This window comes from Fistularia commersonii, chromosome 6, assembly GCF_037954325.1.
Source record: "Fistularia commersonii isolate RoL2024-O1a breed Wild chromosome 6, RoL_Fcom_v1.0, whole genome shotgun sequence".
NCBI classification, from domain to species: domain Eukaryota; kingdom Metazoa; phylum Chordata; class Actinopteri; order Syngnathiformes; family Fistulariidae; genus Fistularia; species Fistularia commersonii.
The window spans coordinates 16,521,925-16,546,677 of record NC_141289.1 but is presented as its reverse complement, the minus strand read 5'-3'; the positions used below and the strand labels follow the sequence as shown (position 1 = coordinate 16,546,677).

The following is a 24,753-nucleotide window of genomic DNA, read 5'->3' as shown; positions in this document are numbered from 1 at the left end:
CAACAAAGATGAGTTTGAAGAGATAACATATTGAGAATTTTGAAGATAGCTATAATACAGCTGTGTTGATGCCAAGTGTTTGAAAGCCCCGTTGAAGAAAACAATAATCTAAGCTATTTGATTTCTTAGTATTTCACCCTGACCATGATTTTAGAGATACCTGTTTTGTTCTCAACATTTTCATTTTTTTTTTTAGAAAATCATGCAAATTACATCCCTTTTGTTTTTACTTTTCCCTGTATATTGGATGCAGTAGTACCTTTTTTATTTGAAGATAGTAATGTTAATTTGATATTGTAAGTCAGTTATGACCAAAATTGTATTCAGTCAGTTCCCACAAACTCCATTTAAATGATTGCTGAATGCCTGAATATACTGTGTCTGATATGTTCTCATTTTTTGGCAGAATTATATTATTATCTACATTGAGGAACATGAGGACAATGAATTTCATAAGTTGCCTTTACAATTCCTATGCTGACAATAACTGCTCTTTTGAGAAAGAGTATAAGAACGTGTGTCCTTGGAACCAATTAGATGGACTTTGACATCAAAATCACAAAATCTTTCTTGCCGCTCTGAAAAAGATGAGGTCCAGAATCCGTTTGCCTGGTCTGTATTCCTGCAACATTTATTTATATCACATATCAGAAGAATACACTTCATAGAAGGCCAATCAAAAACATGTACATATATCACATATGTGTAAACGGTAGAGCGGCAAAGCCATATCATATTATTGATGTGAAAGAAAATCAATGTTAGAGCTCTTTCTTGGGCTTTTTTTGGCACTGAATAGTTTGAATGTTTGATGTTCTAACTGTAAGACAATATCTGCAGTTTTGCTTTCAAACAAGGAAGCAGGTAAAATATAGTATACAGAGAGATACTATATGAATCCCAACTTGGAAATAACATTCTTGGGCATTCATATCAATGAATTATAAATGCAGTATTTGGTCTGCAGCACTGGATACATGCAAAAGCTCTACCTGTAGGATGAATATAATAAGAAATGTGGCTGGTGTGACCCTGAAAGTGAAAATATTTGTGCTTATTTTGTTTATTTAATGTCTATAAACTGAACTTGTTTTTGTTTCAAATTCTGACTTCACAATCAGAAAATGAAATTCCGTCTTATTTAGCAATGATAATTTCATTGTGTCTTATATGTTGTAATATGTCTGATCTTGGATGATAAATAATATAAGATTTACCTTTCCAATACTGTTTCAGCATCTGTATTTTATATTTTAACATGTAAACACTGGCAGTGAAAATATGTTTTCCATAATCAAAGCAGCATCTTCATTATTTATTATATAGAGTTGTTCCAATGCAAAGTTCAGTCTCATAAACTTCTATCATAATCCATTCAAGTTTCTTGAGCAACTACTGCAGGTTATAAAACCAAATAATGCTAACAGATGTTTTTCATTCATGAACACAAAAATCCACAAAGCAAATAAATAAATACATAATTAAACAAATAAATAGTATTTTCGCCACAACTTCTATCAGCTTTTTCAACAAGTAATAACCAGAATAAAATTCATTGCTGGGTCCTGAAAATGTTCCACTCAACAAAATGCAAGCAAAATGACAAAACTCCTCTGTGTGCACGGTGGATATTTCCTTCCCAAGATATAAGAGCAACACAAATGATTGCAGCTTTCAGCGAGAGGATGTCATACTCAGGGCTCAAAGTGTAACATCGAACACTTTCTCATGATGCTGAGGCGTAACAAAGCTGACTCCCTGATCTAATCTGCTCCTTCAGGAAGTCCTATGGGATGATCGCTGAACTGATGGAAGGTCTGGGGTCCAGGATGAACCTGCAAAGTCAAAAAGAACGTGTTCAGTCAGCCTTAAATGTGATATTATCTGTGTCATTTCACACTGAACTGCAGGCATGTAGGAGCTGGGTTCCCCTGAGTATCTCAATACTCAAGGTTTTTGAGATGATTTTTACCATGAAAAGTTAAAGATTATAAATAACATTAAAAAGGATTGAAATATATATCTCTATACTTATAGATATTGATTTTTTTTCCTCCACAAGACATAAGCTAAAATGTCATAATCAATATTCCTAAAGGTAAAGTAAAATAAAGTAAAAACATAACATTGAAAAACCCAAAATAGAAATAAAAAAATAAATTATTTCATAATTTCAAAAATAAAATCATTTCACAATTTGTGATTGAGTTAAATTATCAAGATAAACCTTTTGGGCTGAAAGCGTTCATTATTTAACAGGAAATATAGTTAGATTTTATTTGCCTATATATTGGAAAAATGAAACACAAGAATTAAGTACGCTATCATACTGCATGCATATATTACAATCTGTTTCTTGGCAGGTGTACAAATAAATGTACTGACAACTTCCCATTGGCTTTTTATTTTATTATATTTGTAATTTATCAATGCACTTGCCAATTCATTTGTAGTATTTATATATTTCACATCTATGTAATCTCATAGATGTGACATTTTTACGGTTGGAAGTTGATGATTTGACACACTAATGTAGTGGAGTAGTTTAAGCATGCCTGTGATCGGAGCAGTTTCGAAGTCTGAGGTGTTACTATACCCTGACTTGGCAACTGTATGTTGGAATTTCCCAACAGGAAGGTCATCTGCTGGCAATTGTGAGAGGAGGGAAGGACATTATTGACGGTTCTTTGCTTTTTTTGCGCTGAAGGGTCTGTCAGAGTATCCAGCTGGTGACTATCGTTTTAATATGTGACTTTAAGACACATTGAGTAATGACAGAGAAATCTAGAGGGAGGCGAGGGGGAGAAAAAACCTGCCACATTTCAGTACAAGTTGCGTCTTGAGAATCGACCTTTTCTGCAAAGCATGGAGTAGCCATAAAACAGCTCTTTGTTTGAGCATTTCAAAAGCGCCAAGGTCGTGGACCAGCTTTTGACTCCAGTAGGGATCTTGTAAGGTTCGTGGGAGTAACATCACCCTGTGCTATGTGGCATTGGAAAAGGTGTATGCCCACATCTCAGGATTGTTCTGTGAGGGATTCTGCAGGGGTATTTCATCCTTGGGTCATCATTTTAATCAATCTAGTCTCTGAGCTGCAAGACCTGTGTCCATATTCTTGCCACAGCATCAGGCATGGTGTCGGTAGTTGCTGGGCTTCAAACTTGCCCTCAATTGCCAATTCAGTTCATTATAATGACAGGATTTTTAGGCACAGTCTAGCAGAGTTGATTGTCCGTTATGGGGATGTTAGGATCGCTTCTCTGATTCTTGCATTTGAGTATGAAGTGGTAGGGATGAGAGTAAGCACCTCCTGAATCAGAGGCCACCGTCCTATCCCAGAAATTGGTGGATTGTGTCCTCTGGGAGGGAGTCACTGCCTTTTTTGGGGGGCCTGCAGCCATGCAGGAAAAAAAATTCTAAGAAAAAAAATGATGTTCACAAGTTAGGATAAGTTTGAGTGTTAATTGGATAGGTGGGTTGGTGGTAAATTGGTCTGTTATGGGTAAGAAGACAATGCACCTGAAAGCAAAGATCTCAATTTACCAGTCCGTGCTCCAAGTCTCACCTATGGTTACAAACATTGGGTCATGACTTATGGAATAAGGTCTTGGATCAGTTGAACTGAGGACTTCGATATACCGACAGTTTGAGAAGCCAAGATGACCGGGGGAACTTGAAATAGCTGCTATTCCATCACGTCAAAAGGAATCTATCAAGGCGGTTCTGAGATCTGATACGGATTCCTCCAGTTAGAGATGTTCTGGTCATGCCCACCTAGCACGTGGCCACATGGTTGACAAAGAGCATGATGAAGGGATTGTCTTTGCTATCAGACTGGGGAACATCTGGACTGACTGACCAGGCTGGTGCCATCAAGACCTCTTCCCCCAATAAGTGGTGCGATGATGGGTTGCTGAACAACTGAATGAATGGGTGACTAAGTGATTGACCACCTGACTAACCAATTGATAAAACTGATTAATTGTATGAACTGAAGTCTATCGTCACATTTTCTGTCGACTTGCTCTTCAACATTTTTCAATAAATCGACAAGTCGCTTTCACCTTTTTGTCATGTTATTATTGTATAAATGAAAGAATGCCTGCATGTCTACCTCATTTGGTAATGCATACATACCTACTGTAAGCGTCACAAAACCAATATAGCAGTGGAATACAATTCAGTGAAATAATTCTTAACTATTTTGGAGAAATAACCCAATGGTATAACAGCACTACAACATATTTTGATTCAGACTGCATTGTATTTTTAAGCACATGGACTAAAAAAAAAATGAAATAGTACTGGGGGAGTTGGGACTGTCTACGTCAGGGCCGAAAACGTCAGCATGAGGGTCAGGAACAAAAGCAGAGGTTGGCTCATCTGTAGGCTGGACATCGCAGCTGAGGCCGAGGGCCTCTTTCTCTTTGGCCCGTTGCAGAGGGGCGTGTTGCAGCAGTAGATGCAGACCGAGTTTAGCCTCCCGGTACAGAACTGCTGGTAGCCAGAGGAGGCAATTAGACACGCCCCAGAAGATGCACATGACTTGCGGTAATGTATCCCTGCACAGATAGAAAACAGAAAAAAATGAATTCTCATCCATTGAATAGGAACCAGTAATTAGTTAGTCACTTTAAAACCAATGTTGGTCCCTTGCTATAATTAGATTAGTTATATTTAGAACTTTTAGTAAACTTCTATTTTTAAAGCTGCGGTAGTTTATTGCACCACAGGACTATGTGAACTATTGACTCCATGTCTGTTCATTTCAACAGATGTCTGACTGTTTCATATATGTTACAACGATTTAGAATCTTGTATGACAACAAACAGAATAAATTAAAGAACAAGTCATGTTTTGTTTTGCCGTACCTTTTTTTATTGTTCTCAGGAGCCATTGAGTCCCCTATCAACTGATGTTTCCCATATGCATTGTTATTTGTTATGTGTTTCTGTGGCATGTTACAACAGCTGTTTTGTCAATCACTCATACAACCCGTCCAGCTTTGTGTTATTAATGCATAATTCTGATGTCTCTCCACACAGGAAAATATTTGATAAATTCAGTCTACGCCAGCAGGGTGTTCCACAATATCTTTTTTATTGACCTAAATTGTGAAATATACTCGAGGTGACCATTTCCCCCGAGATGTATTACAGTGAGCACACCCTCGGGCAGAAGCAGCACAATCTATCTGTTTGTAGAGATAAAACATAAGAGTGTCATTTCAAGGCTTATGTTTTACTCTAAGAAACACGCATAACTGCAAATGCAGGGACTAAAACTTCTTTGTTTATCCATCAGGTGACAGAATCTCTCTTGCATTTATAATTTACAAAAAAAAAACAAAAAAAAAAACCAATAGGTTTGCAAAGCTGAAGAGTTTTGCTACACATATAATTATAAAAAAACAAGGAAACTTCTGATTAAAGATTAAATGGAAAGAATGAATTAACTATCAGATGTTTCTTCCAAGTAGTAAAAATCCAAAAGTTTGTTTCAAGATTGTTATTTGCAAATTCTTTTGAATCTTTGACACGGTTTGAATAGCAAGGAGGATTTAATCTTGTAGTTTTCTCTGTCATAGAGAGATACTTGCTGAAGCAAAAGAAGAGATTGCGAAAGATAATTTATGTTTGTTTTCTATTTTCCAAATGTGAGATTTTTTTTCCTTCATCTTCCATCACCTTCAATGGCAAGCAGTAAATGCATGAATTTCTGTATTATCATCAAAAAAATTGAAATCAACAGAATTATGTGCCACGATGGGTACGTTGAAATATTTTTTCCCTTACTTTATTCATTTTTTCTGAAAGTAAATACAACCAACTTCTAACAAAGTCCTTAACCCACCATTTGGCAGAACAGATGGTTAGCGATTTAACCCAAAAGATAGATGAAGGGAGAGAGATAGAGCAAGAGAAAGTTAGAAAGAGAGACTTTTGCAACTTCACTTAGAAAAACTGTGGCAAGAAAAAGTTATTTTGGTTTATATCAGATTTCATTAAGGCTGTTAAATCCCATTTTTTTTCCAATGGCCTATTACTTTGTGGAATAAATCCAAGACTTACAAGTCAATTAACGTTTTGTTACACCAGACAATGTACATTCGGCACTGTGCATAAATTATAAATGCAGCGCACTTGTAACCTGATGCTGTCACTGGCTACTGAACGAAATGTATCCTCTCTGTACAAGTCTTTCTAACATACTGTAGTTGCCATGCATGTTCAAGCAACGCTGAAACATTTCATGTGAAAATGAGCATGAAAATGAAAGCAAAACCATTCTTTACATTCATTAAGCATGCTCATCTCAAGAGAAAAAAAACAGTTTTTTATATTATTGCTTGCAAGAGTCCGTTTAAAAAAAACTGCACCAATCAGTGCCTCTCTTTCTTTGAAGCTGAGAAAAACAACAAAACAACAGATAACAGTGTTTAGTGAAATCACAGGAGATCATTTTAACCAAGCCACCTTTCTCTGCAGAGTCAATAAAACAAACAAGTGAAGCCTGGAGAGAAAAGAAAAAGGTTGCAAAAGAGGGTGATTTTCATTCTTCTTTTTCTTTTTCACAAGAGAAATGTCACCCAGCACAGACATCAAGGCGGAGATCATTTGTTCACTATGTTGGTTCATGCTCTATCAAAACAAACAAAACATTTCAAAACAATTTTTCTTACTGTGTTCCAGGCACATAGATGTCTGTCTACTATATATGTATACTATACTATAGCATTATATATTCATGAATCCTATTCGACTGCAACTTTCAAAAACGTGCTGAAGGTTAAGTGGAGACTAAAGTACCAAGACATGTGAATGAGGGAGTAAATGGTTGTTTGTCTATGTGCTCCCCAACTGCCCTTTCAAATCCTTCAAAATATCCATGCTGTGATGAATAAATATCTATCTAATCCCATCTATAAAAGAAACTGTATTTAATACCATGTGAAATATTCATTTAAGCTAATTGTTTATTTCTGCAGCATGAAAATGAGTGAATCCTTGGGTGTCTTAATAAAGCTACCGACCTGCAGTGAATAGCTATCAGATTAAATGCTCAGAGGACAAATACTTATCTACTGACAGAACGGTAAAGCTAAAGAAAGCCTTGCCGTGGAGGGTGCTTGATGTTGTCATGTCAAAGAACTCTCACTACATCAGTTTCTGATTCATATTTTGACATCCCATGGCTACTTGGAACTTCCAGGACTTTTAGAGGTACAGAAGATTAGCCATTGATCATACCATTATTATTCTGCTTTGGTTTATTTTGTAAAATAAATGTCCATATTAAGATATCCTTTCTGTCCTGAAACAACTGATTATCTACTAACCTCTTTTAAGTCTGACTGTCAAAACCACGAGTGGCTGCGTTATCACATATCTCTGACTTTCCGAAAACTGTTTTTCTGGATTAGAGACAAAAACCAGAGTGTTATGGTTTGTTTCCATGGATATCATGTTAGGTTGGGATGAAACTGGTTAATAGCAGTAAATATGAATAATGAGTCAATATTAAGCTTATTAATTCTTGGCACAAAACCATCTTGATTTTTGGCTTGTCTATGCTTTTATACAAGTTATCTGTCTTTAAGGTTGCTTTTAGTCAGTAGTGATAGGAAATCTTTGGCCTTTACATTTATTGACCTAACCTGTTAAGATAGAGGACATCTTCATTTGTATCCAGCTCATTTACTGCTTTAAATGTGATCTATTCAAATGTTGTTTTTTTTTTTAGCCTCTGATTTTTATTTTATTTCATTTGCTCCTCTGAGCTGTGTCTCTTGGGCCATAAAAGGTTGTATGACTCAGGATTCTGTGGATCACATCTGAAAAGGCTCATCATCTGCATCCTACACATATGGTTTTTAAATGGACCATATTTTTTAATGTTTTTTTTTTGTATATTTTTACCTTATTAAAGTGTTTTGTACACGTATATTCCTGAGGCTCTATTTTTTTTTCTTTCATGTTTTTTCTGGTGCATTTGTTTTGCCTGCCACAACACAAGGCTTGGATGGGCAGAATATTTCATACCTAAAACAAATTGCATAGCCATAAAAAAGTGACAAAGAGACAAGGTAATCTTTTAATTTTAGGCAGTGAAAACTGAAAATGACTTGTTCCTAATTAACTTGACATATTACATTCCTTTGTGCAAAAGTGGTCCCAAGTTCTCTCATTTTGTTTTAATGTGGATGTAGCTGACAAATACAGTATATTTAGTGGACTTGAATGACAGTTTTAGAAGGTGTGGTGGAATAAATTTTATGTGTACAGCTCAACTGTCATCAATTGGCAACCACATGGTATTTCTGGAAGTATTTTTACCCACCGGTGGAACAATCTACAGCATTGCACTTACCATCAGATTTTACCAGAACCTCCTTCTGGCACATATCCTGCACGTTGACGGTGCAGTTGACAATGTATTCCGGCGTGGAGCAGTCATTGTGCTTCATCTCCTCGCACTGGTAGCACTGGATCTGTAGGGCATCTCCTGGCCCATGGAGGGCGCCGAGGAAGGAAAAGCAAACAGCCATCACTGATTTTGCCGACACACTGGTTCCTTCTGGCGTACTTTTACTATGGGGCATCATTTCGTTTATAGGATTCCCTTTCAGCTACAGCATTGCAATGGCTCACTGAACCAATGCAGCTGTTACTGAAAACACATATTATATTACTAACATAAACAGGAAACATCCACACCCAGAAGGGCACCTTGCATTATGTCAGCTCTACCAAAAAATGAAAAAAGAAAACGAATAAACAAAGTAAAAATGCATTAAAAAATAGAAAAGTACAATTTTATAGATAGATAGATAGATAGATAGATAGATAGATAGATAGATAGATAGATAGATAGATAGATAGATAGATAGATAGATAGATAGATAGATAGATAGATAGATAGATAGATATGATTCTCTGGAATCGGCATGCATAGTGAAATAACCCATTACATTGCCATGTAGTGATATAAAGCGAACAAATATTATAGTAATAGATAATAACGATTAAAAATATATAAAGGTTAGACAGAATTTAACGCGTCAGATGTTGAACGCAATTACCAATCTTTGTCTTTGGCACTATTCAAAAAATTACCACAAAAATTGACTACTCAAATAATTATTGGTCTGTGAGATTGAGTGGTTACTAAAACTGCAGTTACCATACTATAATGCTAAATCATTGTGGCAGAAGTGGTAACTACTGCACCACTGTGCTGCCTACAAGTAATGACTATATAGATAATTGGGTCAATTGTTTGTATATTTCATTAAACTCAAACAATTAAATCACAACATTCAGATGTGCATCACAAGAAAGCCCTCGGTTCTGTAAACTCAGTGGATAATTTCTTGATGTAAAATGAACAGGTAGGTCAATTTTTCCAATTTGATTTTGAAGACCATGGTGACGAGCCTTTTGCCTTTTTCTTTTGACTACAAACATTGTTTTTCTATTCTGCTCTGCACTTCCAACCCATTTCTTCAAATGTTATTTTTCTCCTTTTCATTTTTTTCCTTTCTTTTTCAAAATATAATCAAGATGAAAAATGAAAGAGACACTTCTTGCAGAAAAAAAAAAAAAAAAATTGTGTTTTGTATAGCCTCTTCCTGCTCCCCTGGGAACCTTCTTCTGTCGTAGATTATTGTTTATAAATATATGTGTGTGTGTGTGTTTGTATATACATACATATCAGTATGTACGTTTGTATATACATGCCTATATATATATATATATATATATATATATATATATATATATATATATATATACATATACAAACGTTCATATGCTGTTCTGCTGTGTGTATAGATATATGTGCAGTATATGTGTGTGCCTTTGTCAGACAAATTTATATACATAAACATACACACACACACACACACAAAATATATATATATGTACAGCATATATAATTCTTTCTTTTTAAAAATTTTTTTTTATATATTTTCTTTTTTTCACATTGTATATCATGACAAAACAAGGCCTATGGTTTCCACTATTATCATAATCTGATGAACAAAACCAAACATAAAATGCAATCTTTAATTATATTACTTTTTGAAAAGATATCTTAAATATTTGTTTACCATTTTGTAATTTATTAATGAATAAACACATTGTAGTTATTTGTTTCAACTATTCCAAAACTTTAATTCTACAATATATTACATTAATTCTCAAATGTTGAATATTTTATTTAGTTTCTTTGGAATCATCAGACCGTTCAGTGTCATTGCTCCCCCATATTTGTTGCCTTCATGCTAATTTCAGGATCTGCGCCTCATGAAAAATATGCAAACTGTCACCCAAAAGATAACAAATGTTTCTGCTTATACAGTTCAGTTGAGGGCAGTTTGTTAAAAATTCCACGAGACGAAAATCTGCGTTGGATGTAATTTTAGCTTTATGGTTCCGTCCGGGACCCGCTGTGTCTTTCTTTTGCGTTGCTTTTGTTTTTCCTTTTTGCTTTGCATTGTTTTGTTATCGGGGCCTTTGCCTGAGTGCTGAGTGGATGACTAATAACTATTCATAGTATTTTTTTTTTACGCGGCTTTGAAAGATTCATGTTCGGTTACATAATTTTTGCTCTCTTTTCTTTTCCTTCTTTTTTTTTTACCTTAAAACTGCACTAAAGCGGCAGAAGACATGTGGATATTTGCTTTGGTGAGAGGGGCTCTGACGGTGCTCCAGTTCCATATAAGACTAAAAGCACTGCACGAGAACATAAAAGCATCTTCTTGATCTTATGAAGATAAAGATTTTCTATCTTATAAAGATAGAGAAAAGCAAGGAGGATTTGTGGCATTGTTCACTCACACAAAGCTCATGTCCTGGTCTGCTTGACTCCTATCGACCATTTTTATTCAGAACTGCTGGCAGCAGTCAACAGCAGCGGAGCCACCCTGTGAGGGGTGAATGAGCTATAAAATACACATCAGCAAATAGAGTGTACCTTTAAGATACCCCTTTTAACCTGATAAACTTCATTCATAAAACATTTGAGAGTTGGTTTGAGAGACATTTGAGAGAATCAATATCTGAATGAGAATCAATATCTGAATGGTATAAGTGAGCTTTACTTAATGTAATGTAAAATTAACATCATCTGTAGGGAGACATGAAGAAAGAGCCAGACACCTGCAGACATCTCATCTCAAGTGAAGACTAAAAAATCCTCCAAGTCAAACCTAGTCTAACATTGATACTGAGAAATAATCACATTATAACCAAATACATGGAAAAACCAGGGTTTAAGCATTCAGTTTCTAACCTATTTGGTCATTTATGTCATATGAATGTAGTAAATGCAATATTTATTTTCATTTACAAATATTCTTGATTCATTTTCAGTTGTATAAATATTTCTGTTGGAAAATGTATTTTTCTCTAATTTAAGAGAAAACTTATGTTAGTTATATGTTTTAAAACAACAAGCAATAGCCTTACATTCTAAATGTTGCAAATTTTGAGCAGATTCTTGTTATTTTCAGAGTGGTCATTTATTGTTTGTTATACACAACGTATGTACTTTCTTCTAACAAAGAAAATGCAATTTAACAAGCATCCTTCACGGCCTTTGAGGTCATAAACCGCTACGTGCACCCGTCCATGCATTTAAATCCATCTGCAGACACACCAGTTCAGAGAAAATGGAGCCGTTTCAACAATTCAAAGGCAACACCTTTGTTAAGATTGGTGTTTAGTCACAACTTTATCTTAGAGCTGAGAGATCAACTTATTCTCCCTGCACAACCTTAATTTACCTACAATGACCTCTTGGAAGCCCAAATTAATACATCTGAAAGATTCTCATCGTGACAGCGTAATATTAAAGGAGCCATTCAATCACAAACTGTGAGACCCATAAACAAACATGTCTGTCCAATAATTCCCACTGACAGATATTACTTGGTAATTACTGAAATGGCGCCAGTCATTAATCTTGGCTCCAACAGCGTCCTCAAACTCCAGCTCGGTTGATAAAGCCCCGTGTATAACGTAACAACTGCAGCTAAATTACTTAAACCAAACAAATGCCTTCTACCACCATCCATCATCTGGAAGGTGGATTGTGAAAACAAGGGGCTGTCTTATTTCAGCGGTATATCTTTCACGCCGGGAGACAACACAACCAAAATCCACCTCCTGAGTTCATCTTATCACTTTCAGTAAATTGCCCACAAGCTATTTACTTGTCCCACAGAGGATAAGAACAGCCGAAAAGAAAGCCAAGAAAAAATGCATTCAGTGAAGGGTGATAAAGCCAAAATCTCCTCAATGACATTTAAAAAAAAATCAGATAATCAGATAAAATAACAAACACCAAAAGGTGCAGGAAGGAGTGTCTTTTTTTTTTCCTTTTTTTTCATCCTCAGTAAAATTACCATACCACCAAATATATTCTATACCTTTGCCAAAATTGTATTTTTTTTTTTTTTTTTTTTTTTTTTGAGAGACATTTACAGAATAACAATTCAGAGGCAGCAGATAAATAATCATTATTCATTTGAAGGATGTCACTGCCTTGAGTCTTTTTGTGCCAACAAGACTCATGGGGAATCTGTCGGTGCGCAAAACCGTGCGCGGGATTTAGAAAACCTGCATTGTTTTTTTTTTCTTTTTTTTTTTTTCTTTTAGATACTAAGTTACCGTTTCGTGAGGTCTTAAGACGCGCAAACGGTATATATTTCGGTGTTTTAATCATCGTTATGCAGAGAAGAAAAAAAAATACCACAAAATAATGAAACCATGCCCGGTGCGAACATCTGTTGCGCACGTTGGTAAAATACAACAGCAACGAATAAAAAATTAAAAAAAATTAAAAAAAAATCTGGGATAGATAAGTGTCCTACCGCACCGCTGTGGGAACCGGGGTTGCGGTTCCTGCCGCAAGTTGAACCCACCTGCGTCGAGAAGGACTCCGAGTAAAGTAGCAAAAACGAGAAGACGCATTCTCTCCCAAGTGGCGCTCGGAGTGGAAACATCAGACCGAATCAACTTGTTCAGGCGGAGGAGGAGGCGCGGCGGAGGACACCCTGGCACCGATCCGCGCTTCTTTGCCGGCCAGAGAGAGAGAGAGAGAGAGAGAGAAAGGGGGATGGAGAGAAAGAGAGAGAGAGAGAGAGAGAGAGAGAGAGGGATGTTGACGCGCAAGTTGAGGAGCCATCAGGAGCGCTACGTGACCGTGACACGCCGTCCGCGTCCGGGATTGTCGCGTCTGAATTTCACGACCGACCGTTGCATCTCCTCTTCTTCACGTTAGGATTCATCCCCAGCTGTTTTTCTTTGCCTCTGCGTGCAAACATTTAAGTCTATGTTGCCGAATCTGCTAAATTTTACATTTTTTTTAACATAACTGTGACTCTTCACCTGCAGGACTACTTCAGCTGCATTTGTGATTGGTTAAATTTCTAATTGATGAACATGATAATCATATTTTTGTAATCACTTTTTGAACTCTTGGCCTATTTTCCCTACATGTATTGAGTCTCCTTTAAAATTATCCATTTATCTATGTTCTTTCGCTTGTGGTGCTGGAGTCTGGCCCAGCTATCATCGGGCGAGAGGTGTTGGACACCCTGGACTGGTCGCCGATCAATTGCAGGACTGTCTCAGAAAATAAGAATATTGTGATAAAGTTCTTTATCTTCTGTAATGCAATTACAAAAACAAAAATGTCATACATTCTGGATTCATTACAAATCAGCTGAAATATTGCAAGCCTTTTATTATTTTAATATTGCTGATTATGGCTTAGATCTTAAGAAAACTCAAAAATTCTATCTCAAAATATTAGAATATCATGAAAAAGTAATTTTTGTTTTTTTAATTGCATTACAGAAGATAAAGAACTTTATCACAATATTCTAATTTTCTGAGACAGCCCTGTATACAGACATTCGGGACAATTTCCCAATATTTTTCCAATGAACCTGCTGGATGTTTTGGGGAGAACGTACAAATTCCACCCAGAAAGGCCACCTTATCAGAATCGAACCTATTTTTTATCTTTTTTTTATTTTTATCTATTCTTTTTAATCTTACTTTCTTTTCTTTTTTTTAATAACAAAAATTCTCCCTCACTGACTGGTCTGTGACCAGTATGCAGTGTGATTCTTCCACAAAACCAACATGGAGCAAAAACATCAGTGCAACTCCTGTGCTCAGGAAATGCAAACTAAGGCAACCCTCTTAGTTATAGCAAGTATAGCACATTAAGAATGACGATAATTTTCAAGTTGTCTTATTGAACCAATGTGTAATAAAGTTCCCATTTTCATAAACAAGTCAGCATCTTAACATAGGTCTATCATTTTATTTATCCAATTACTTATTTATGCGTTTATTTATTTATACAAACATTATTTATATTGTATGCGAGGTGAAAAGTGAACTTTTAGAATATTCTTTGGGGATTTGTTTTTTCGAGGAACATTCTCTGTTTGTTTATCGACTCAGTTATTTTATTCCTCTCGAGCTGGATGTGGCTCCTCAACGCAAATGTGTTGCACGCAGACTCATCTTGGATGTAATAACACGCAATCTGGCCATTCGCTGGCATGTGTAGGTGGCCGCCAGCTTGTTCAGGTCTTGACTTGAACAAGGTTTGTGATAGCAGTGATGACTGTTATACGTGAAAATGGCATAAATAGATCAACATTACTTGATGTCATTTACTCTCATCCCAGTGCACCTTTGGATTCTAGGGTTTTTTTTACATTTGCAGCAGAAGCTGCCCTGCCACCAGTCACTGAGCTCCAATAGATGCTATCTTTGCTATCAAAGATAGCATGCTATCACCAGCGCCCAGGTGAGCTCTTCATCAAACCAATTGAATGTGTCTTCTGGTAGATAATTGACATAGTCTTCCTCTGGAGAAACCTGTCCTCTTCCATATTTTCAGGAAAATATACGATTCAGAGTTCGGCTAATTGTAAACGCTCTTCTGCAAACCGATGCCATGTATTCTTCAAGACACCAAGTCTAAAATGGATTGGTCTGATGCAGGGGTGTCAAACTCAAATACACAGTGGGCCAAAATTCAAAACTGGGACATTGATATTTATTGAAAAAAATCTTCCTCCAGGTATAACAATGAACCTTTTCATATGGACCCAAACAAGTTTTGCTTAAAAACGAAATATGGAACAAGCATAGCTTAATAAAATATATAAGATAATATTGCACACATGCAAAATCCTGTTTTCTGCCAAAGTAGCAGGGTGCCAGTATTAGCATAAGGTCGCTATGACTACTGTACACAGAGGAGAGGGCGTTTATGGGTCCTGTTGTGATTTTCGTGCCAAAACACCAGCAGAAAATTCTGGGATTTGTAGAATTAGCGGCACATGCACTTAAGACTATACCAGCGGACCAGCTCTAATAGTCATTTGGTATGGCTTTGCGGGCCCAATATAATCAAAGTGCGGGCCTATTTTGGCCCGCAGGCCAGAGTTTGACACCTATGGTCTGATGCATGCCTTATGTCCGGACATGAATGGCACACAGGGCATTTTTGATTGTCTGTTTTGTCTGTTCAGGGGAGGAGACCAGAAGGCAGAGAGAAGCCATCGACGAAAGGAAAAGGTGCTGAATGTAGAACAGGCTGTCGGTGGACTATTGTCCGTTGTTGTGCACTAACTGTAGGTTTATAACTTTTTGGATTAATTGCTGTTTTTAGAAATCTTAAATCATCCCCGGGTCGATCGAAACCGATCCCAACCGAACAAAGATAGTATTTCCATCAAAGCACTGTATGGCTTGGTGAAATTGTTTTTATTTTGTGTAATCAGAGGTTCCTGAAAAAGTTCAAAACCCCTGATGCAATAAACAAATAAGCTTTGCTTATCTTCACATTTGTAATGTTAATTTTATTTTGGTGTTTTCTCATCGGTAGGGCTTTCAGAGGGTGAATCTTTGTGGACCTGAGGGACCAAAAAGTCTGGAGTCCCTTTTCATATTAAATCTCAGATACCAGACTGATAATGAACTGAAGTGAAGCTGCCTGATGGTGCTTAGCATTTCCACTTCTTAATCACGACTCACCTCTCCTCTCCTCTCCCCCCACTAGCGTGCTGTTCATGCGGCTCGCTTTCAGGATTTCTTTAATGCCAATTTCTTACATATCCGTGAGTCAGTTATTTGAACTTTAGACGTTTTTTTTTTTCCTTTTTGTATTATCGATTTATTTAGTTGTGGTAATTGTAGAATAATGCTTTAATGTGCAAAATTCAAATCAATATTTATATATTTGTCTAGCTTTGCAGGTAAGGAATTTAAGACAGCCAAGTCTCATGGGTAGAAGTGCAATATTTTGCTTTGGAAATTCACAGGTCTTTAAAATTATGTTGTTTTATACACTTAAACTAACATCAGTGATCTCTAAAATACAAAAAAAAAAAAAAAAAGAGATAAATCACAAAGTGTTTGGTTACAGTGTTACTGTAACTCCACACTTAAATGAAGTCACCTGACCAAAGTCAAACTCAAGGTACAATTCTGGAAAGATTAATCAAGTTTGATTGACCCTTTGTAGGATTCGATTCTCTGGATTTCTCATCCCGAACAAAATCATGTGGCTATTATAACTATTTCTGTCTAATTTCTTTTTGGCTTTTTTAATATTGTCTCAATATCTCCGTATAATAAATATATATATTTTAATATATTATGCATTGTTCTGTAGGAATGAGCTTTTGGCTGTGGGGCTTAATGAGCCACCTTGAACCAGAGCCAAACAGCATCCATGATTGCAACATGGATTTTGCAGCCCCGCTGATCATCCTAAAGCAAATAAACAACCACACTGACCAACTTTTCACGAACATAAATCACCGTCAACGGGGGATTGGTTTTAAATTCCCCTACTCTCAAACCCCGACACAGTCTCGGGGCAACTTGCCTCCTGCGTGAGCGCCAGCTCCCGCTGACAGGTTGTGAGTGGGAAGCTGTGATTACATCCCATGCCCTTTGGGTCCCCCCTTCCCAAACATTCATTTTCACACTGGGGGAATGAATGGGTGGATGAATCACTCACTGCTGATGCATACCTGCGTGTGTAACCCCACTCCCTCACCCCTCTGACTAAAACACACACATTACACACTTTGTAGCCTGGTTTGACATGGGACCTTTTTTTTTTCAAATTTATTTAGGAAAGAGTTACATAAAATATAGGATTAAGGTCTAGTGTAACAGACAAAATTGCAATTGCAGCAATGATAATAATAATAATAATAATAATAATAATAATAATAATAATCATAATAATAATAACAATAATAATTACCGAAGTAACACTGCTGGTAACCGTTTCTCTTTACAAAGGAAGCGGGAAAATTTAAGGAGAGAGGTGAAGCATGACAATCACACTACAGTCTGTTGGTACAAAATGTGGGTATAAATACTGGACATCTAGAAAAATACACAAGTTCTCTTCAGACTCTATTCATACAATATTAACAGTTTCATAGAAAAAAATTGCAACACACAGTCGGCTCCATTGATTAGCACCAGCTGGTCAAATTCCAGAGAGAAATTTGGCAATAACTTCACCTAAAGTTCAAATATGTCTTTAAAATAAAGTGATAAAATATTTTAGTATTAGCTCTTTTTTGATCAAAATAAACATTTGCTTAAAAACAAAAAACACTAAAGAATTCTATAAGAAAAGATACATGCCATTTTAAAACAGTAGACCTAAAACCTTTGTTGAATGATTGGCAAACAATTAACATATTTCTGTTGTTTATTTCTCATTTGCATATTCAATCCGCAATGCCCTTCCTGATATTAATTTATAACACATTATGTATGCTTGTGTGTGTGTTAATGTAAAGAAACACACAGAGACACACACACACACACCGCACACATACAAACACAACATAATACACGACTTGAGGAAAAATGAGGTTGTACATCAGATGAGACAACAAACAAGAATGGAGTCTGGAATTGTACATCGGGAAAGTTAAATTCAAAGAAAGTTACAAAAAGATGACAAAGTTATTACTGAGCTTTTTCGTATTAGTTGACATATTCCTGATGACGTTTTATTTTGTACAATCTACATTGGTTTAGTTTGTTCCCTGAGCTACCACGAATGACACTGGATGAGTACAAACCAGTAAGTTGGTTGTTTGATGTACCTGGGTATCATTCAGACAGTGAATGTTAAGAATTCCACACTAGAAAACAGTTTATTTGAGTCAGGAGACATCATTAAGTGATAAAAATGTAAGTAGTTAGTTTTTTTTGTTTTCGGTCCAGTCCCATAAACATTTTGGCATGGGAGTTTTCTGCAAGCTATAAATAAATTCAGTCTTGGAAATTAAAAATACATACTGACTTAAACTAACATCTCTGACAAGAGCAAACTGTGTAATGTGATGGGATGAACGTCATTGATAAAAGCGTCTGAAATGTTGGATCACTAAAACAACGAAATCACAAGGATGCTTAAAGCAAATCATGATGTTGTCTTCACCACAATAAGTAACCAGGTGCTTATATAGAGCTAAATGTCATTTTTCATGTCCACGTTGCAAAATTAACCCTAACATTAGTGTGGGAACATGCCATTGTTTTGCAAGAAATAAATTCCAGTATTGTTGTGGGCTGATTATATACAAGTATAAGTATTTAGAGTCGTCTGAATTTTTCTTACATACTGTTCCAACCTGTAATCCGTTAAATTGATTATGCTCTGAAATCTGAACTATTTTGTTATTTATTGGCAATCAAGAAATGAACCATCCGGAAAACCGAGACTACATGTATTTCTTGTTTGCAGAAATACGCCATGCCAAAATTTTGTGTGACTGGACTATTTTTTTTTATTGTTATGAATATTATAAAGATTCTACACTGATATAATTAAAAAAACATTGGATCTCCTTAATAGAATTTAGTAATCAATCATTCCAAATAGTTGACATTGTCTTGGTGCAATAACCCATTCACTTTAAAGAAATAAAGACTAAAACCAAACCACTTAAATCTAATTATTTTAAGAAATTATATACTCCAATATTGTCTTCTTTATTGTTCGTCCTGAATTTTAAAGTTTCAGTGTATGACTGTTCTTTTCCCCCATTAACAACTTTCTAGCCACTTTCTTATAAACACAACTGTCAAATGGTTTTTGCTGTAAAATAATCATAAAAAAAGCAATATAAGACCTGATATACCTTTTTTTTTTTTTCTTTTTTACAGGTTATCACTCCCAAGTCGGAGAAAACAGATGTATCATAATGGGTTTCGACTCCACACAGGCAACTTTTTTGGGCATCCTTGTTGGGAAACAAAACTTAGCAGCAACACATGGAACAAGACCTTGGCTTTATGTTTCGTTTCCTGGCAAACAGGAGGATTCAATGCAATCAAAGCAATAGAACACAAATGTTGCCCATCAATGTTATGCTAAAAAGAAGTCCTGCTCATCACTGCTAGAATAAATGTTCACTTTACACTCCTTACAACTTTGTACAGTATTTATTACAGTGCAATGATAACACGTTACCCACCACAATTCGCAATGAGACACGGTCGTGTATTGCTGTCCAGTCCACCACACGCAGAGTCAAACCAAAACTGTCCTGGTTTCGTCATTGAGCTTAAGGTTTTGCTCCCCAGCTCCTGTAAGTGCTTCTTGTTGGATAGAAAGAGCTAAAGCGCTCCTTGTGTGGTGGCTGGCAGAGCTGTAGTCAAGACCTCACAGTTGAGTCCTTTACAAGGTGTGAAACTCAAGATTTGATCCAAGTCCGAAGGGTGTTGCAGTGTCGGTTCAGGTGTGAACAAACACGAGTCTTCTTCAAGGCTAAAACTTTCCAATCGGATAATTTCCCGCAAGAAAACTATGCATAAAGGATTCTGAGGAAGCATCTTAGAAAGAAAAAAAAAAAAAAGAAGTTAAAATTCCACTCTCTTGGTCTGTCGTACCCTTCAATATCCAAACTATCAATGCATGAACCCTCAGCATTTCCTGAAAGTCTGTTAAAATTCATACATTTTTCGTCAAAGACTGTTAGAGGAATGGAATACAAATCTGACTCAAAATTGCAACTGCTCCCCCTGCCTGCTTACACCCAGCCCTTATACATCATTGGAGCCCTGGCTGGTGCAGGAGGAGAAGCTGTCATACAGCGAGTCACTGAGCGAGCCCACGGGGTCAGCTGTGGGTTTACTGGAGAAGCTGGAGGAGGAAGGTTCATCCACATTGCAGCAGTCTGTCCCGCTCTTGCCTGCCTCAGCTTGACACTCGCCTCTGCGGCCGCCTAAACCTGCGTCCGCATAAAGGCGGCCTGAGCTCATGCCGCTGTGATTCAGCTTGTTCAGGGACTCCAGAGAGAAGTCGAGGGAACCGGGCATGACAGGTGTGTTCTCCAGGGACACTTCCGTCTATAGAAAAATAAATAAACATAGGATGTACATCAAAAACATGCAAAGAAAAATGTGTTGTCTGATAAACGAAGTTCATTTTTTGTTGATCCTTTCCAGTAGCCTTTTCAATTTCGTATTTCTTTTACCGAAATAGATTGAATACACAGAGGAGCATATTGTTCACTGTGTACCTTCTCTCCTTTACCAAGTTAAACAACTGACTCTGCTTGAGAGCATGACAATGATCTCTTTTGAGATTTTTATCAAGGATAATGGAACCAATGTATGGCTTGAATATGCGTAGATATGCCCCTTGGATACAAAAACTAAGTTTTATTATGTACAGTAATACATCTTTTGTTTTCCCTTTGATACAATGCTTAATATTGAAGCCACATTATAAAACAGTTCCTCCAAAAGGTGACTTTTCATCATAGTTTCCTCTTGGGTTTGATTACTGTTCAGAATCATGATATTTCAGAAGACAATAGAACCTACCATTTTCAAGGGTAGAAAGCTTCAGGCAATTGAGAAGTAATTAAACCAAATAAAAAAGCCTGAATTTACACTTAAGGCTCATTTTGACATGTCTCTCTGCTACAACACTGCCAAGAGATTTATGTCCAACACAATCAACAACACAAAAGAGATCAACACATCCACAGAGAATCTATTTGTCCCTTCCTCCTCGTCTCTTGGAATGTCCCAGAAGACACTTTGAGAAACAATTTCTGCTGCAATCAGCTCTTCAAAGTCTGCAGAGATACTGTATATTTACTAAGGTGAGCGCACAATGGATTAGCCGGAGGGACCAGGCAACCTCAAGGGATGGCCAAAACTCAGATCCTTTAGCATTTTGTTGCGAAAGCTGAATCTCATTTTAATTGAAGCGAGAAGCCTATAATAGGCTGAAATACTGTGTGGACGGACACACATACTGTACCTGTATGGATTTAATAGTTTAGTGAACTTTTTGACTGCTGAATACCTCAGAACCAAGTACATCCTTATGTGAAGGGGTATATCATGGATCATTACAACTGATACTGTTGTAAGTCTGTGTGTGTGGGATCTAATGGATGACTCTTGGCTCAATGTTGCCATTTATAATATACCAAATGGCCGCTTTGTCAAGTAGGCCCCATAGGCAACTATTTTCCTGCAGGGGAACCCAACAAATATCCCTGACTTGTATTAACAAAACACCGGACACAGAACATGACTATGGGTTTCATGCACATTTCAATAATACACAATGACTTTGTAGTTTTTGAGATGATATGAGATATACTTTAATGATCCCATACTTGGGAAATTGTTTAGCAGAAGCAGCGAGATATAAATAGACAAGACAGTGACAAGCTAGGATAAAATAAAAAAAATAAAATAAAATAAACGTTGAAGTGTGAAAGTATAACATATAATCTGTAATTAAAAAAAGACTGCAGCATTTGTAACAAGTGATCTGATATGTGTTCACAGAACAGGGGCTGTGGGCCCCAGTGGATATTATACTCTGGTAAATCGATACCGCTGGAACATTGTCCCAAACACATAGGCAGTCTTCAAAAGTTATAACATCTGTGGGATTTTGTAAAAAACATAACACCCTATTAAAAAAAAAAAAAAGAACATGATTGACAGGTAGCCAAAGGAAGGACCCATATCAAAGTTAGAAACAACATGAGGCTTGGGGGAGGTATGCTCTTCTAATCGTAAGTTTCCTTTGATTCCAAGTAAATTATCTGCAAAAGATCAAAATGAAATCACATTCATTTTTCTGACCTAGGGCTGTTATAGAAAATAATTTTAAGTTTTGAGATAAGAATTTGATAGCTTGCACATTATTTTTTTTAGCTGACACTAATGAAAATTAATTTTTAATTGCTTGCATCCTGTCATGCAAATGAAGGTCGCTCTATCACCATCCCCTGTTGGGTTTAGTGTCTTGCTCCAGGGCATGTTGACAGTAAATGTAGTTATGAAAGTGGTAATGCTAGTCGAAATAACCATTAATATTTATACATTTTACGAGAACTGCACTTGAATTCATATCCATTAGGGTTCATTTCACTCCAGAGGTTTATATGATTTGATATGGTGCTGCAGAAATGAAACCACTAACAAAACTGTCACTTTCCCACATATTTAATGATGAGCTGACAGATTCAGATGTAGTCCAAAATTTCAGTATTCGGCTATACGGAATGCACAATCAGGTGGAAAGAATTAAATCAGTTGTGATGGGTGTTCTGAGTGCAGGTCTACCCAGGCCTGCAGCCTTGTTTGTCTCCTTGCCTACCAGCCAATTAATTACATTCACATGTTACCCCTGGTGCAAACTGAATTGTGGTTGGGTGGCACAAGCAGAAGCAGTGGGACTTTGCGCCTAGAGCTGCAAGAATGAATTACTAGTCCTGTCTAACAGTGCAAAAAAGTCAAAACAGGACCAAAAGGAATTACTATTATTGTTATTATCATAATTTTCATTAGGAACCCCTACAACAGCAATAACAACGATAATAATAATGATAACAATAATAATGTCAACATGAAAAATATCCAGTTATTATGGGGTATAAATCATTATGTGCCCTGTATTTTTTTCAAGCTTTTACTCTTGAATGACTGAGTTTCTTGCCAAAAAAAAGTTTGTCAGAAGGTGGAAGAATTGGTTTCAAATTAATATAGACTGACTTCTAACTCTGTTGTCTCTCTTGTCCTCGTTTATCCCGACCTGCACACATCCTACAAATTTTTGTTTATTTATTTTATTTTATTCATTGCTATTTATTTTTGTCACTCTATTCATATTGTTGTTCAGTACTGGTTGTGTCCTTGATGCTGCCCATTGTTATCCCTGTTGTTGTCTGCTGTCTATTTATCTGCTGTCTATTTATTTGTGGATGTTTTGCTATCTTCTGTCTTTTGCCTTTCAATTTATATCTATATTTATATTTATTTTCGTTTTTTTTTTTTTGACATTACAACTGTTTCACTGCTGTGACAAAGGAATTTCCCCTGGGGGATCAATAAAGTTTATCTTATCTTAGTACTAATTTCAGTTAACCTGGAGGTAAACCTTAAGGGAAAAATCCAAAAACTAATTGTTTTGTTATTTTCTTAAAAGTCATAGAAAAAGTTTGACTACTCCAAAAGCTATTGACACTGACCAGATAAAATGTAATGAGCTGAGGAAGTTGAACAAAATATATGTGCACCTGTGTTGGAAGCAGATTAAACTTTAAGCATCCACAAGTTTCTCTTTGCAACATCTGTACGTCACATTATTGTCAGCCAGGAAAATAGTTGATATATCGCTTTTGGGATTCTCGAGTGCATGACATGATTAGATCACTCAAGCCAAGATGTGTGGCAGTGAGGAACTGTTTTCAGGTCCTTAATCTCTCACTCTACTGCTTTCCCGAGTCTTGGTCGGAAACAGGAGGGGATGGCTGTCTCGTCATTGATTGGATTTGATGTTGCGAGGAACGCAATTACCAGCAGACAGAAATGTGCTCATCCTGGTATCAGTAACACTTTTGCGTTCAGCCAAAATTATGCCTGCACATATGGCTGAAGCAGGAGAAGTATTCATTCTCACATGAAACCAAGGATGTTTGGCTAACAGCTGCTGTGATATAATGTGGCGGAGGGAACCGGGGACAAAAGTGCCGTAATTTATTATTTTTCTCGAGATTAGTGTAATGCAGCCCAATCTGGTTTAAGAGAGAATTTCCCTCAAGAGATGTTTTCAACAAAAATGTTAAGTTTGAGTTGCACAGATTATTTTCATTGATACAATAGATGCAGTTTTTTTTTCCAGCTTTCCTAGTTTTACTAGTTTATATGGTTCACTTTAAAATTACATTCTGCTAATTGTGAATTCACTGGTTAAAATGAGCAATGAACATATCAGTCTAATAAAATTGTGGCTTGTTTGGCCAGAAAAAAAATAAATAAATGAATAAAAAAAAATCCACCATATCAAGGATATATATGGCAGCTAACTCATGGGCAATCATTTTGCTTAATTTTTGGTTCTTTCAAACTTTTTCCATAGTTGATGCAAATTAATATTTAAAGGATGCATCTTAATGATGTGGTGTAAAATAATTCATGATGATAAAGTACATAGAGTCGATATCAGGACTGGACAACAAGACTTGTAATGTTGTCATACTTAATACTCTTATTGATGTGATGACATGATTATTTTAAACTTTCACCTAAGCTGCAGTAAGTAATTCATTCCTTTTTCTGCTTTTTTAAATTTAGTTTCCTGTGTTCAGTGCCATCATCTGTTTGTCCAAATAGACAGTTTTGTAGAACAGTTATGAACAC

The 24,753-nt window shown here is 36.4% G+C and overlaps 2 protein-coding genes across 7 annotated transcripts in view; both read right to left on the bottom strand.

Annotated features, from left to right (window-relative positions):
- Positions 1–606: 606 nt before the first annotated feature.
- Positions 607–13,069, bottom strand: LOC147233523 (ly6/PLAUR domain-containing protein 1-like). 2 transcript variants are annotated; one of them, XM_086147508.1, is made up of 4 exons: positions 12,930–13,069; positions 8,372–8,506; positions 4,306–4,562; positions 607–1,835 (listed from the first exon to the last, which is right to left on the bottom strand). In XM_086147508.1, the coding sequence occupies exons 1-3, from the start codon at positions 12,976–12,978 to the stop codon at positions 4,324–4,326; spliced, it is 423 nt and encodes a 140-aa protein (XP_086003634.1). In that variant the 5' UTR covers positions 12,979–13,069; the 3' UTR covers positions 607–1,835; positions 4,306–4,323. The 2 variants fall into 2 exon arrangements, with proteins under 2 accessions (XP_086003634.1, XP_086003633.1); XM_086147507.1 differs by having other exon boundaries at positions 12,879–13,055.
- Positions 13,070–17,143: 4,074 nt separating this feature from the next.
- The window catches only part of LOC147233521 (nck-associated protein 5-like), a 159,249-nt gene continuing 151,639 nt past the window's right edge, over positions 17,144–24,753 (bottom strand). For all 5 annotated transcript variants that reach the window (XM_086148425.1, XM_086148428.1, XM_086148426.1 and 2 more), the window contains one exon: positions 17,144–20,427. In XM_086148425.1, the coding sequence (XP_086004551.1) occupies positions 20,122–20,427 (306 nt within the window). In that variant the 3' untranslated portion in view covers positions 17,144–20,121. The remainder of the gene's footprint in view (positions 20,428–24,753) is intronic.